Consider the following 12,243-nt stretch of genomic DNA (forward strand, 5'->3'; position numbering starts at 1 on the left):
AGATATTTGTCCTTTTTATAATCGACCACATGTTGTCATGTTAGAGCATAGCTCTGCCCACAGCCCCATATGACCATCTTTTAATTTGTTTGTCCATTGATATCGCCACAAAAAAATCTTTCGTGTTGTTAATTATAATTGAACAACCAATAACATTAAAACTAATTGGAAAAAATTGTACTAATTGACTGAATTTCCAAAATCTGATATTCTGATAATATATAAGAAAAAGAAAAAAAAAAAAGGCAGTCGACGCTACAAACAGAGCAAAAGCAGCGGTCTTGTCTTGGCAAAAAACAGTTTTCGGCGTCTTCCTCAATTTTACTTTTCTCTCCATCATCTCTCTCTCTCTCTCTCTCTCTCTCTCTCTCTCTCTCTCTCCCTCACGGATTCGTAACTTCTTCTCAGTGCTTTCTCCGTCGTCATCTTCGCATTATTGAATTTGATTCTTACTTTTTTCCTTGTAAGCTCGACACGTGGATTATTCTCTGCTTTTTCCCCTCTTCTCTGTGAAGACTTGAGAGAGATGGGAGTAAGTTTCTTAAATTAGCTCAGCTCTCTAGATCCTAGTCTCGATTTCCTCGCCCGTTGAACAAATTAGTAACTGAATCAACTTTAGATACTTCCGATTCCGTATCCTGCGGCTATCGATTTCGTGAAAGATTTGTGTATTTGATAACTTTCCCGATTTAGTTGATTCTGTCTTGCTGGTGAAGTCTCACAACCTGCTTCGTTATTAGCGGAGCAGATCTGGTGTTCTTAGTTTTAGGTTCTTATTACGATACGAGCAACAAATTCATTGACTTTTTAGGCTTAGTTGATTCAGATTCAGAACTTAGATCAAGTTAGAAGCGGAATCAGAATCTGCTTGTTTAGAATTAGTTTGCTACTATATATAGAGAGAGATGCAGAATAGGGTTGTACAGTTGGAAGAAGGGAAAGATAATGGAATCACGGTTGTTAGAACAGGGCAATACAAGGCATTCCCTACGAAACTGCTACTTCTGCTTGGCTTCTTCCTTGCTTTTGCTATTACTGTCTTCATCATTAGTGTATCTACAATCAAGTATACTGGATTCCAAAGTGTAGTAACCACAGTGACTTCTAGCTTTGTGCCATGCCGTGACGATGAATCTAATGGTTTGAGTAAATGGATACAACCTCCTGCGGTTCTGATGCATAATATGAGTGATGAAGAGCTTCTTTGGCGTGCTTCTTTTTGGCCTCGGAGAAAAGAGTATCCTTTCAAAAGGGTTCCGAAGATTGCGTTTATGTTCTTGACTAAAGGTCCCTTGCCGCTTGCTTCGCTTTGGGAGAGGTTTCTTAAAGGTCACAATGGGCTTTACTCGGTTTACCTTCATCCACACCCTTCTTTTACTGCCAAGTTTCCAGCTAACTCTGTTTTCTACCGGAGGCAGATACCGAGCCAGGTCTGCTTCTTTTTATTCCTCTTCTGTTACATGGATACCAATTACATTTAGCAATGATAAAGTAGAGCTCTCGGATCAGACTTAGTGTTTTTAGTAGCTTTATGTTCAAGGAGTTCTTTAGATTTGCTTTGAAGCTAGTTGGTTATGTAGTTGGTTTTATTGTAATTTGTATGTTTCATTGTGCAGGTTGCAGAATGGGGAAGAATGTCAATGTGTGATGCAGAGAAGCGGCTTCTCGCCAACGCGCTGCTCGATGTCTCCAACGAATGGTTTGTTCTCGTATCAGAGTCATGCATTCCACTCTACAACTTCACAACCATCTACAGCTACTTAAGCCGATCAAAACATAGCTTCATGGGTGCTTTTGATGACCCTGGGCCATATGGGCGTGGCCGCTACAACGGGAACATGGAACCTGAAGTTCCACTTACCAAATGGCGAAAAGGGTCTCAATGGTTTGAGATTAACAGGGACCTCGCAGCTACCATTGTCAAAGACACATTGTATTACCCGAAATTCAAAGAGTTTTGCAGACCCGCTTGCTATGTGGACGAGCATTACTTCCCGACAATGCTGACAATCGAGAAACCGGCTGTCTTGGCTAACCGGAGCATAACGTGGGTGGACTGGTCGAGGGGAGGACCTCACCCGGCTACGTTTGGGAGATCGGACATTACAGAGAAGTTCTTTGAAAGAATATTTGATGGAAGAAACTGCACTTACAACGGTCGCAACACTTCCTTGTGCTATCTCTTTGCGAGGAAGTTTGCTCCGAGTGCTCTTGAGCCTTTGCTTCACATTGCTCCGAAGATTCTTGGATTTTGACTAGTTTATAGTAAAGTCTCCTGAAACCTCTTGTGATCAAATAGAGGTCACGAAATGGGTGGATACGCCGATATTATATTATTTTGTTTGTTGTGATATTATTAGTTTGGAAGAAATGAGATATTAGTAAAGAGAAACTAGGTTGCACAACAGGATCCAGTCATATGTAAACTTTATATATTTAGAGGATTACTATGCATAGATCAAATTTTTCTTTCGGATAGTCTTCGGGACTTTTTTTACGATGCATTAAATAAAACAGGTTTACACACAATTTGTTTTTTTTTTTTTTTCTTCTAATGTTGTGTCTTAATGCATACAAGGGTTAAAGCCTTAACATTAGAAGAAAAAAAAACAAATTGTGATTCAGTAACGATTATTGTCTGTAACTCATTTTATACGATTATAAACAAGTTAGGAAAACGAACAAAACTTTCTTATCATAGATGTTTGTAAAACTAGTCTTGGTACAACATTGTTTACCGACCTGAAAAACCAAAAAAAAAAAGAATTTGCTTACCGACCAAGATATGTGCTTTGAATGTGAATCCAGAAGACTAGAAGAATTAAATGACACAATGGGAAAAAAAAAAGAGAGCCAGGTGGAGACACACTTTTACACCTAATCGAAGGTTCTCGAAACCCTCAAGAGCCTGCCAACGTCTACCATCTGTCTTTCTTTTTTGTTCACTTAAAAAATGTTTATAAAGTTATTCTTTATTGGCCAAATACATGAAAGTGTGAAAAGGTATAATTTGAGGAAAAGAAGGTTTCAAATTTCATTTTTATTATCTGATTGGAATATGTTCTCTATGATACAAAGAAATTCCACAAAATCCACCAATTTTTCTTTTTTCGTTTTGAAAAAACAAACAATGAGAAATCTTATAATCTCTTTTTTTTTTTTGTCTCAAGAAATTAATTTCATTTATATTCTTCAATCTGACTTTTTTGTATTAACTAGAGGAGAAAATCCCACCCATTCAACCAGGTTGTCTCACATTTTTCTCAAAAAAAAAAAAAAAAAAAAAAAAAACCACATATGATTTAATTGCTATTAATAAGTTATTGGAAAACAAGACCATTTTGACAAATCATCATGATGATTAAATAAACAAAATATATACTAATATTCTCCTATATCATCCCAAATTTCCTATTTTGTCTAATCTTTCAATATCACATTAATTTTCTATGATTCCCAAAAGAAAAGAAAAAAAAAGAAAGATGAGTTGTTCACCAAACATAACTGTTTACCAAGTTTTCAAATTCCCTTTAAAAAAAGTAATTTAATCAACATTGCTTTCAGAAATCAAACTCTTTATACACACAAATTAGCCGTTACACGAACCATGTGCAAGCAAATATACTAAAAAGAAAACTTTGGTCCCTACTCTCTGCTCTTCCAACACAAGTCTGCGCATCTTGGCCGTTTCCTTGACGGAACCGCGTTTGCCGTTACTCTGTTCCAAAAAATAGACAGCTCATCAGATTTCTCCACGCGCCGTAACAACCGAAAAACTCACCAGACCGTTGCGCCTTTTCATGCAAGCGAGTTAGATTCACGCTCCTCGTACGAGCGTTTAACAAAAAACAAATATCCTCGCAAACGGCGCCGTAACGGCAGAGAGATGACCTGTCGAAATCTCAGTGATTCCACACGTTTAATATCAACCGTCGATTTATCATAAATCCAGCTGGAAATATCCTGGCAGCTTCTTCATCTCCTGGCCCCCGACCTCTTCTTTATAAACACCTCACACCACATTACATTTTTTTAGAATCATATTACTTCAAAGCAACAACACAAACCCTAGAAATGGCGTTTCAACAAATACTCTTTTTAGAAATGGCGTTCTCTGCTAAGGCTTCAATCGTTGCTCTCATGATGGTGATCATCTCCGTCGTCGCTGTTTCTGCTCAGTCTGAAGCTCCAGCACCAAGTCCTACTTCTGGATCTAGCGCGATCTCTGCGTCTTTCGTCTCAGCTGGAGTAGCAGCAGTTGCGGCTCTCGTCTTCGGCTCTGCTCTTCGGATCTAAGTTTTATTTTTGTGCTGTGATGGTGATTTCGTACAGAGTTTATTATCCGGTATAGGCCATTCATCATTATTATTATTATTATTATTATTCGTCTGTCTCGTGTGTATTCCGAAGCTTATAGATCTCATTTCTACCTAGCTCTTTCTTTCTTCTATGTTCTTAAGATCTTCATATCTGTATTGAGGATCTCTTATTATTCTGAGTATTATTTTGTGGTTTTAGAGTTATGGGATGTGGTTTTTTGATATGATATTATTGAATCTATTCTATTTATTTTATGGATGTTTTTTCTTAGATCTCTTGTTCGTTATGCCTAACGATTCACACAAATCCTGAGAAATTTTGAGAAAATGCGTACAGAGTATGTAGTTGAGAATTTTATAAAATTGAAGAATATATTCTAAACGCGTTTAAATCGAATCATTCCAACCCAAAATCGAACTGTAACTCGAAAGCCAACTTTTGATTATAACGCAGAATCAAATCATTATTATTTTGGCATCAAATTCTATGCTGGTGGGAATTGAATCTGATTCTAATGCAACAAAAATGGTCAAGCGTTAACCAAAATACCGAATCTGAAATTTTGAAATCGAAACCAGTAATTGTCCATTGAACTTATATAATGATGCTACTGAATTAATGTTTGAGTTACAGACTTACAGTATCTTGTTTGTAGTTTGTTAAATGTTTTGCTCCACCTGTGAGTAGTGTAGTTCAATTTCGCTTTCCAATTACACATTTTGATAAAGCTTTGAAGGGGTTAAATGATTTGTGCATTGTTTTAAGAGTTTTCAGAATTATGCAGTACAAGTGTCCATTGCTTATGTTCTTTTAGAGCACCGCACTGTTGAATGTTGATGATACTCATTTCAAATATGGACCTTGACGTTGTGTTTTTTTTTTTTTGGAAAATTGCGGTCTGACTTGTTAAAACAAAAAAATCACGTTGGCGTGTGGAATCAGCTGAACAACTAAAGTACCAATACGAAAGCTTGACCTTTCTTTATCAGCTATGAAGAAAAAATATGCGGGGTTATAATAACGGAATTGAAGTTGTCTTAATGAGACACAAATTTTGGTCAATAGTATTGATTGATAATTAAGGTTGGGAAGAATTATTTGATGATAGTGAAACTTAATGACTTTTGTTGGCACAAGAAATTATAAGTTGTAGCTTTTTTTCTTTCTACACGGTCAAAGAATAATCAACTGTTGGAGTATTGAAATTTGTAACGTGTTTAGTGTTGTGCTGTGTGATTCTCTAGATAGCTACGTTGTTGGATTTTTATAGTTTTACAAATCCTTCATCATAAATGTCTTTCGATTGTATATAAGGTTAATTTATGTGTTTACTTCCATTGATACATTGCATCATATGATCAAATCAATTATCAATTTACCAAACCTGCCTTGGTGGATCTACAAGGCAATAGTCACAATTTTAAATGCAATTACGTTCACGTGATTCACCGTTTGGTTTTTGAGGTTGTAACGTATTTGTTCTATTTGGCTCATGATTGGTTCCTTTTTACTTCGCAGCCTCGCAGGCCACCTGTTCTTGTTTATTTTTTTACAAAAAAAAGTTTTATTCCTAGGAATTAAAGGGAAAAAGAAAATTGTTGGACTTTCATATTTGAGGCCCATTGGGTATATGTCATCTCACCCAATTACCGTAAGTTATTATATATATCATATCAAATTGTTATTCCAAAACAAAAAGAAAAAAGATTCGTTGGGTAACGGATTAGAAATCGATTCTGGCCGGGAAGAAAGAAAAAAAGCAGAGGAGGAATCGCCATGGAAAGTGTTAAGAAGGAGAAGGGCTCATCATCTTATCTTCCTCAAGACCTGATCGAAAAGATTCTTTTGAACTTGCCGGCTAAATCCATACCAAAGCTCGTCGTCGTCTCGAAGCTCTGGTCTTCTATCATCCGAGGCAAAAATTTCATCGATCTGTACCAGAAACAATCTCTATCTCGTCCATGTTTTCTCCACTCGTTCCACCGTGACAGCATCCAGTTCTTCCAGATCAAGCCGTCTCAGTCTCTGGAGGCAGCATCACCGTCTTCTTTTTACACTTGTACAACATCAAGCTTTCCTCTGAATCTTGATACAAGTTACAATGTTTATCCACCTGTATGCGGCGTGATCTGCTTTCAAGATTTGGATAAGGTGGTGGTTTCGAATCCTAGCACGGGCCAGTTCTTGGTTTTACCCAAACTCAACACTAGGAGAAAAGGGATATCAAGATTTTTGGGATACGATCCGGTTAAAGATGAATACAAAGTCTTGTGCATGACGGTATTGACAACTTCTCGAAAGGTTGTGAGCGAAGAGCATCAAGTTTTCACTTTAGGTGCAGGAGCTCAGAAGGAGAAGAAAGAAGCTACATGGAGGATGATCAAATGTAAGGTTCCGCATTGTCCTGTAACCAAAGGGCTATGCAGCAACGGTCTTGTTTATTACGGAGCTTGGTCCAACAATAAGGGAAAAAGGTTTCTAATTGTGTGCTTTGATGTGAGACTGGAAGAGTTTACTCGTGTTAAATTACCTGATGGTGTTGAAATTGTTCGTTTTGGTTCTGTTTTGGTGAACTACCATAGCAAGGTGGCTTTAGCGAATCACTCAGATTTTGCTAAATTTGATATGTGGGTTTTGGAAGATGTCGTCAAACAAGAATGGTCAAAGATCTCTGTCGTGGTTCCTTCTTGGAAAGATTTAGTTGGAAGAGACTACTTCACTTGCAGAGGTGTCGTTAGTTCCGGCAAATTCATATTCGCACCAGTCTATTGGCGTGGCCCGTTTTGTGTTATCAGTTACGATCCCAAGGAAGATATTGGCAGAAGAGTTGTGATTGAAGGACTCGGAGATAACTTGCGTTCTGTGAGCCTCTTCTTGGATCATGTGGAGCGTCCTATATTTCTCTAAAGGAAGGCTATTCGTTTGTTTGATGACTTGTTGGTTTTTTCTATTTTCTGATCTCGGATATGGTTTCTTAGTTCAATGGTTTTGATTAAAGTTCAAGTTTTTAGTTTTTCTCTAGCTAACTGTTTCATATTTGGTTATCTTTGGAGAGAACAAGCAAATGTTATACAAAGTTGTGTCTTTCATGGTGATTACTCCAAAAGTTTTTTGATTTGTGAACAAGATTAATTTTCTTTGCTTATAATAATCTCCATACAATTGGTGCATAATTTGATCCTTGAAAGTTGAAACATAATTTGAAGATAAATTAAGTAAACATTTTGCTACTAGATCACATATAACAACAATTATGCTGGGAGACAAAATATTAGTTTCACATGATTCTGATAAACTAGTACTTTTTTTTATTGTAAATAAGAATGCCTTCACAGCTTGTGACTCTAGGACAGTTATCATTGGTGAATACTGATTACTGAACAAAATTCACAAATAAAGGAAGAAAATAATTGCTAACAAAAACTCTTTTTAAAAAAAAAAAAAAAAAAGCTTGGTCTCTTGAATTCTCTCATATTCTTCAAGTCTTGGTTAGCTTTGAAGATACTTTCGTCACCTCTCTACCACAAAATATCGGACTCGGTACGTGTCTTGGCGAAGGAGCAGCACACATCGTGACCGAACCATCAAAAAAGTCTCCTTCTTGAGTCGGGGCTTGAACCGGATCAGGGGTTCATATACAAATTACCAATAAAGAAAAGGAGAAAAATAAAGTAAAAAAACAGAACTTTTGAATTGGAAGATCCAACGAGGGTTTTGGTGGTTCACATTCACATCGTATTCTCAAAACTCGGCCAATCCAAATTATTCACAATGTTCTTTAACTTCTTATGTTCACCGTTTGGTTTTGATAAGAACAATTTGATGTTACACTAGGCCACCAGAAACAAATAAAAGGAAGAAAAAATTGTCTTTCATACCACCTTCATTATAAAAGGCTCACTGGGTATCTATATTACCTCACCCAATTACCCATATTGCGTCATATAATAAAATTGACCACATTTTAATTAAATATTAATAATTATAAAATTGTTTGCGCAACATAAAAATATAATTCGTTGGTATATATATGTAACGGTTTTAGAAATCTGTTTCAAGGCCGGGAAGGGAAGAAAGAAAAAGCAGAGGAGGAATCGCCATGGAAAGGGTTACGAAGATTAACGATCCACAGAAACGAGACGGTGGCCCATCATTTTCTCTACCTGAAGATCTGATCATAGAGATTCTTTTGAACTTGCCGGCTAAATCCATACCAAAGCTCGTCGTCGTCTCGAAGCTCTGGTCTTCTATCATCCGCAGCAAACATTTCATCGATATCTACCTGGAACAATCTTTAACTCGTCCATGTTTTCTCATCTCGTTCCACCGTGACAGCATCCGGTTCTTCGACTCAATTCCTCTGCAGTCTTTGGAGGCAGCATCACCGTCTTCTTCTTACACTAGTACAACATCAAGCTTTCCTCTGAGTCTTAATACGCGGCTATATCCACTAAGTTACAACGTTTCTCCACCGGTACGCGGCTTGATCTGCTTTCAAGATTTGGATAGGGTGGCGGTTTCGAATCCTAGCACAGGCCAGTTCTTGGTTTTACCAAAACTCAACACTAGGAGAAGAGGGATATCAAGATTTCTCGGATACGATCCGGTTAAAGATGAATACAAAGTCTTGTGCATGACGGTATCGCAAGTTTCTGGACCGGTTGTGAGCGAAGAGCATCAAGTTTTCACTTTAGGTGGAGGAGCTCAGAAGAAGGAGAAAGAAGAAGCTACATGGAGGATGATCGAATGTAAGGTTCCGCATTGTCCTGCAACCAAAGGGATATGTTTGACGACGAATGGAGTTATTTACTACGGAGCTTGGTCAACCCGTGACAGAGCTACACGAGGATCCCTAATTGTGTGCTTTGATGTGAGATTGGAAGAGTTTACTCTTGTTAAATTACCCAACGGTGTCGAAATTGATGGTGGTGATACTGATCAATCTGAACTGGTCAACTACCAGGGGAAGATAGCTTTATTGAATAACTCATGGGTTCAAAACATATACTATGGTAGATTTGATATGTGGGTTTTGGAAGATTTTGGCGTCAAACCAGAATGGTCAAAGATCTCTATCGTGGTTCCTTCTTGGAATGATTTCGTTGGAAAAAGATTATTCGATTGCAGAGGTGCCATTCTTAGTTCCGGCAATTTCATATTCTCACCAGTCTATTCGGATAGCCCCTTCTGTATTATCAGTTACGATCGCGAGAAAGATATTGGCAGAAAAGTTGTGATTGAAGGACTTGGAAATAACTTGTGTTCTGTGAGCGTCTTTTTGGATCATGTGGAGTGTCCTATACTTCTCTAAAGCAAAGTCTATTTGTTTGATGACTTTGCTGGTTTTTTGTTCAGATCTCGGATGGTATCTAGTTCGATGGTTCTGGTTTTGATTGAAGTTCAAGTTTTTTTAGGTTTTTGTCTTCTCTAGAACTAAATGTGTTTCTTATTTGGTTATCTTTGGAGAGAACCAGGTTGTGTTTTCATGATGATTACTCCAAAGGGTTTCTATTTGTGAACAAGATTCTCTTTGCTTATACTACTCTCCATGCATAATTTGATCCTTGACACATAATCTGAAGATAGATTAAGTAAACAATTTTCTATTAATTGTTATTGACACATAATATTAGTTAGTTGTTCAGTAGATCTCATATATATGACAACAACAACAACAAATAACAATTATGCTGGAAAAAAAAAACAAATCAACGAGAAGGGGTTTATTTGTTGTAAGCAAAAACTTTTGGGGTTTATATGAAAATTACGAATGAATTAAAGAAGAGTTTATTTGATGAAAGCATAAAACTTCAGGGGTTCATATGCAAATTACCAATGACTAAAAATAAGGGCTTATATCATGTAAGCATAAAACAGGGGTTCATATGCAAATGACCATTCAACTTTTTGATTAGTGTCGAAATATATAATTCTCCAAAATCTTAGAAGGAAGAAACTTTTTTGATTTGCCAATAGAAGAACATACATAGTAAATTCAATGTGAGCAATAGTAAATATTTAATGTCTCTTAAACAAAAAAAAGTGTAGATATAGTTTTGGCATGAAATAAGTTTTCATTGGCGTTATATTCAACAATATGTATTGGTTCAAATATATTAATCTTTTCCATCAAATCTGAAAGAAAAAAAAACTTGGTTATTTCTATACAAAATTGCAAAAACAAATTAACACAATCAATAAAAACATATATATATATATATATATCATTTGAAGGTTATTATTTATTGTAAACGATTCTATGTTTTCTATATTCTTCTTATAAACAAGTGTGAATTACTGAGTTGTGTTAAATTTTTCCACTATGTTTCTTGATCAATTCGCAAAATAAAAAATAAAAAAAAATAAAAAATCGTTGGTATATATAACGGGTTTTACAATTTGTTTCTAGCCGAGAAAAAAAAAAACAGAGGAATCGCCATGAAAAGAGTTAAGAAGGAGAACGTTCCACAGATACGACTACGACTACGAGGCGATCATGTTGTTGGCTTATCTGTTGATCTCCCTGCAGATCTGATCACAGAGATTCTTTTGAAACTGCCGAGCAAATCCCTAGCCAAGTTCATCGTCCTCTCGAAGCACTGGTCCTCTGAGATCCGCAGCAAGCGTTTCCTCGATCTTTACATGAAACAATCTCTTACTCGTCCGTGTATTCTCTTCACGTTCCACCACGACAGCATCCGTTTCTTCCACTTAGCCTCTCAGTCGTGTCAGGATGATGCTTCTTTTTACACTTGTAAATCAAGCTTTCCTCTGAGTCTTGATCGTCGTGTCTATCAACGAACTTACGACATCACTCCACCAGTACGCGGCTTGATCTGCGTTCAAGATTTGGATAAGGTATTGGTTTCGAATCCTGTCACGGGCCAGTTCTTGGTTTTACCAAAAGTCAGAGCTAGGAGAAGAGGGATATCAAGATATTTCGGATACGATCCGGTTAAAGATGAATACAAAGTCTTGTGCATGACGGTGTTGAAACTTCCTGGAACGGTTGTGAGTGGAGATCATCAAGTTTTTACATTGGGTAGAGAAGCTCAGAAGAAGCCAAACTGGAGAAAGATCAAATGTAACCTTCCGCATTGTCCTGCAACCAACGGTCTATGCAGCGACGGTGTTGTTTATTACGGTGCTTGGTCCAACAGTGATAGAGAAGTATCTCTAATCGTGGGCTTTAACGTGGGATCGGAAGAGTTCACTCTTGTTAAATTACCCGATGGTGTCGAGATTGATAGAAGTGATTCTGGTTTGGTGAACTACAAGAGGAAGGTAGCTTTAGTGAGTCATTCACATCTTGGTACATTTGATATGTGGATTTTGGAAGATGTCGTCAAACCAGAATGGTTAAAGATCTCTGTCGTGGTTCCTTCTTGGCAAAATTTGGTTAGACGACGAGAAAAATTCTCTTGCAGAGGTGTCATTAGTACCGGCGAATTCATATTCCAACCATTCAATTTGGATGGACCGTTATGTGTTATCATTTACGATCGCGAGGAAGATAGTGCCAGAAGAGTTGAGACTGAAGGACTTGGAGTCAACTTGCGTGCTATGAGCCTCTTCTTGTATCATGCGGAGTCCTATATTTCTCTGAAGGAAGACTACTCGTTTGATTGATGATGACTTGGTAGCTGGTTTTTATTTTCGGATCACGGATGGTATCTTAGTTCAATGGTTCTGGTTTTGATTATAGTTAAGTTTTAGTTTTTCTCTAGAACCAAGTAGTTCTTATTTGGTTATCTTTGGTTACAAATTTGTGTCTTTCATGGTGATTACTTCAAAGGGTTTTGATTTGTGAACAACATTCTCTTTGCTTTCTATCAAATTGGTGCATAATTTGATCCTTGACACATAATTTGAAGATAGATTAAGTAAACATTTTGCTACTAGAAAACAATATCAAAGAGAAAG

General features: G+C 37.1%; 3 protein-coding genes and 1 pseudogene across 3 annotated transcripts; all 4 read left to right on the top strand.

Moving 5' to 3' along the window:
- The first annotated feature begins 1 nt into the window (after position 1).
- LOC104735185 (glycosyltransferase BC10) lies at positions 2–2,529 on the top strand. Its single transcript, XM_010454919.3, has 2 exons — positions 2–1,430; positions 1,617–2,529. Exons 1-2 carry the CDS (start codon positions 906–908, stop codon positions 2,253–2,255), a joined length of 1,164 nt encoding a protein of 387 aa, XP_010453221.1. The 5' UTR covers positions 2–905; the 3' UTR covers positions 2,256–2,529.
- A 3,567-nt stretch (positions 2,530–6,096) lies between these two features.
- LOC104735186 (F-box/kelch-repeat protein At3g04660 pseudogene) lies at positions 6,097–7,227 on the top strand (annotated as a pseudogene).
- Positions 7,228–8,419: 1,192 nt separating this feature from the next.
- Positions 8,420–9,631, top strand: LOC104737951 (F-box/kelch-repeat protein At3g04660-like). The gene has a single exon (XM_010458195.1). The coding sequence runs from the start codon at positions 8,420–8,422 to the stop codon at positions 9,629–9,631; it is 1,212 nt and encodes a 403-aa protein (XP_010456497.1).
- Positions 9,632–10,758: 1,127 nt separating this feature from the next.
- LOC104737953 (F-box/kelch-repeat protein At3g04660-like) lies at positions 10,759–12,175 on the top strand. Its single transcript, XM_010458196.2, has one exon. It carries the CDS (start codon positions 10,759–10,761, stop codon positions 11,947–11,949), a length of 1,191 nt encoding a protein of 396 aa, XP_010456498.1. The 3' UTR covers positions 11,950–12,175.
- The last annotated feature ends 68 nt before the right edge of the window (positions 12,176–12,243 follow it).

This window comes from Camelina sativa, chromosome 13 (assembly GCF_030686135.1).
Source record: "Camelina sativa cultivar CO46 ecotype springtype chromosome 13, ASM3068613v1".
NCBI lineage: Eukaryota > Viridiplantae > Streptophyta > Magnoliopsida > Brassicales > Brassicaceae > Camelina > Camelina sativa.

Excerpts from the sequence above, each read along its gene's own strand:
- LOC104735185 (XM_010454919.3), top strand. The coding sequence starts at position 906 with ATGCAGAATAGGGTTGTACAGTTGGAAGAAGGGAAAGATAATGGAATC. Across the intron at positions 1,431-1,616 it reads GGAGGCAGATACCGAGCCAG|GTTGCAGAATGGGGAAGAAT; the intron begins GTCTGCTTCTTT and ends TTCATTGTGCAG.
- LOC104737951 (XM_010458195.1), top strand. The coding sequence starts at position 8,420 with ATGGAAAGGGTTACGAAGATTAACGATCCACAGAAACGAGACGGTGGC.
- LOC104737953 (XM_010458196.2), top strand. The coding sequence starts at position 10,759 with ATGAAAAGAGTTAAGAAGGAGAACGTTCCACAGATACGACTACGACTA.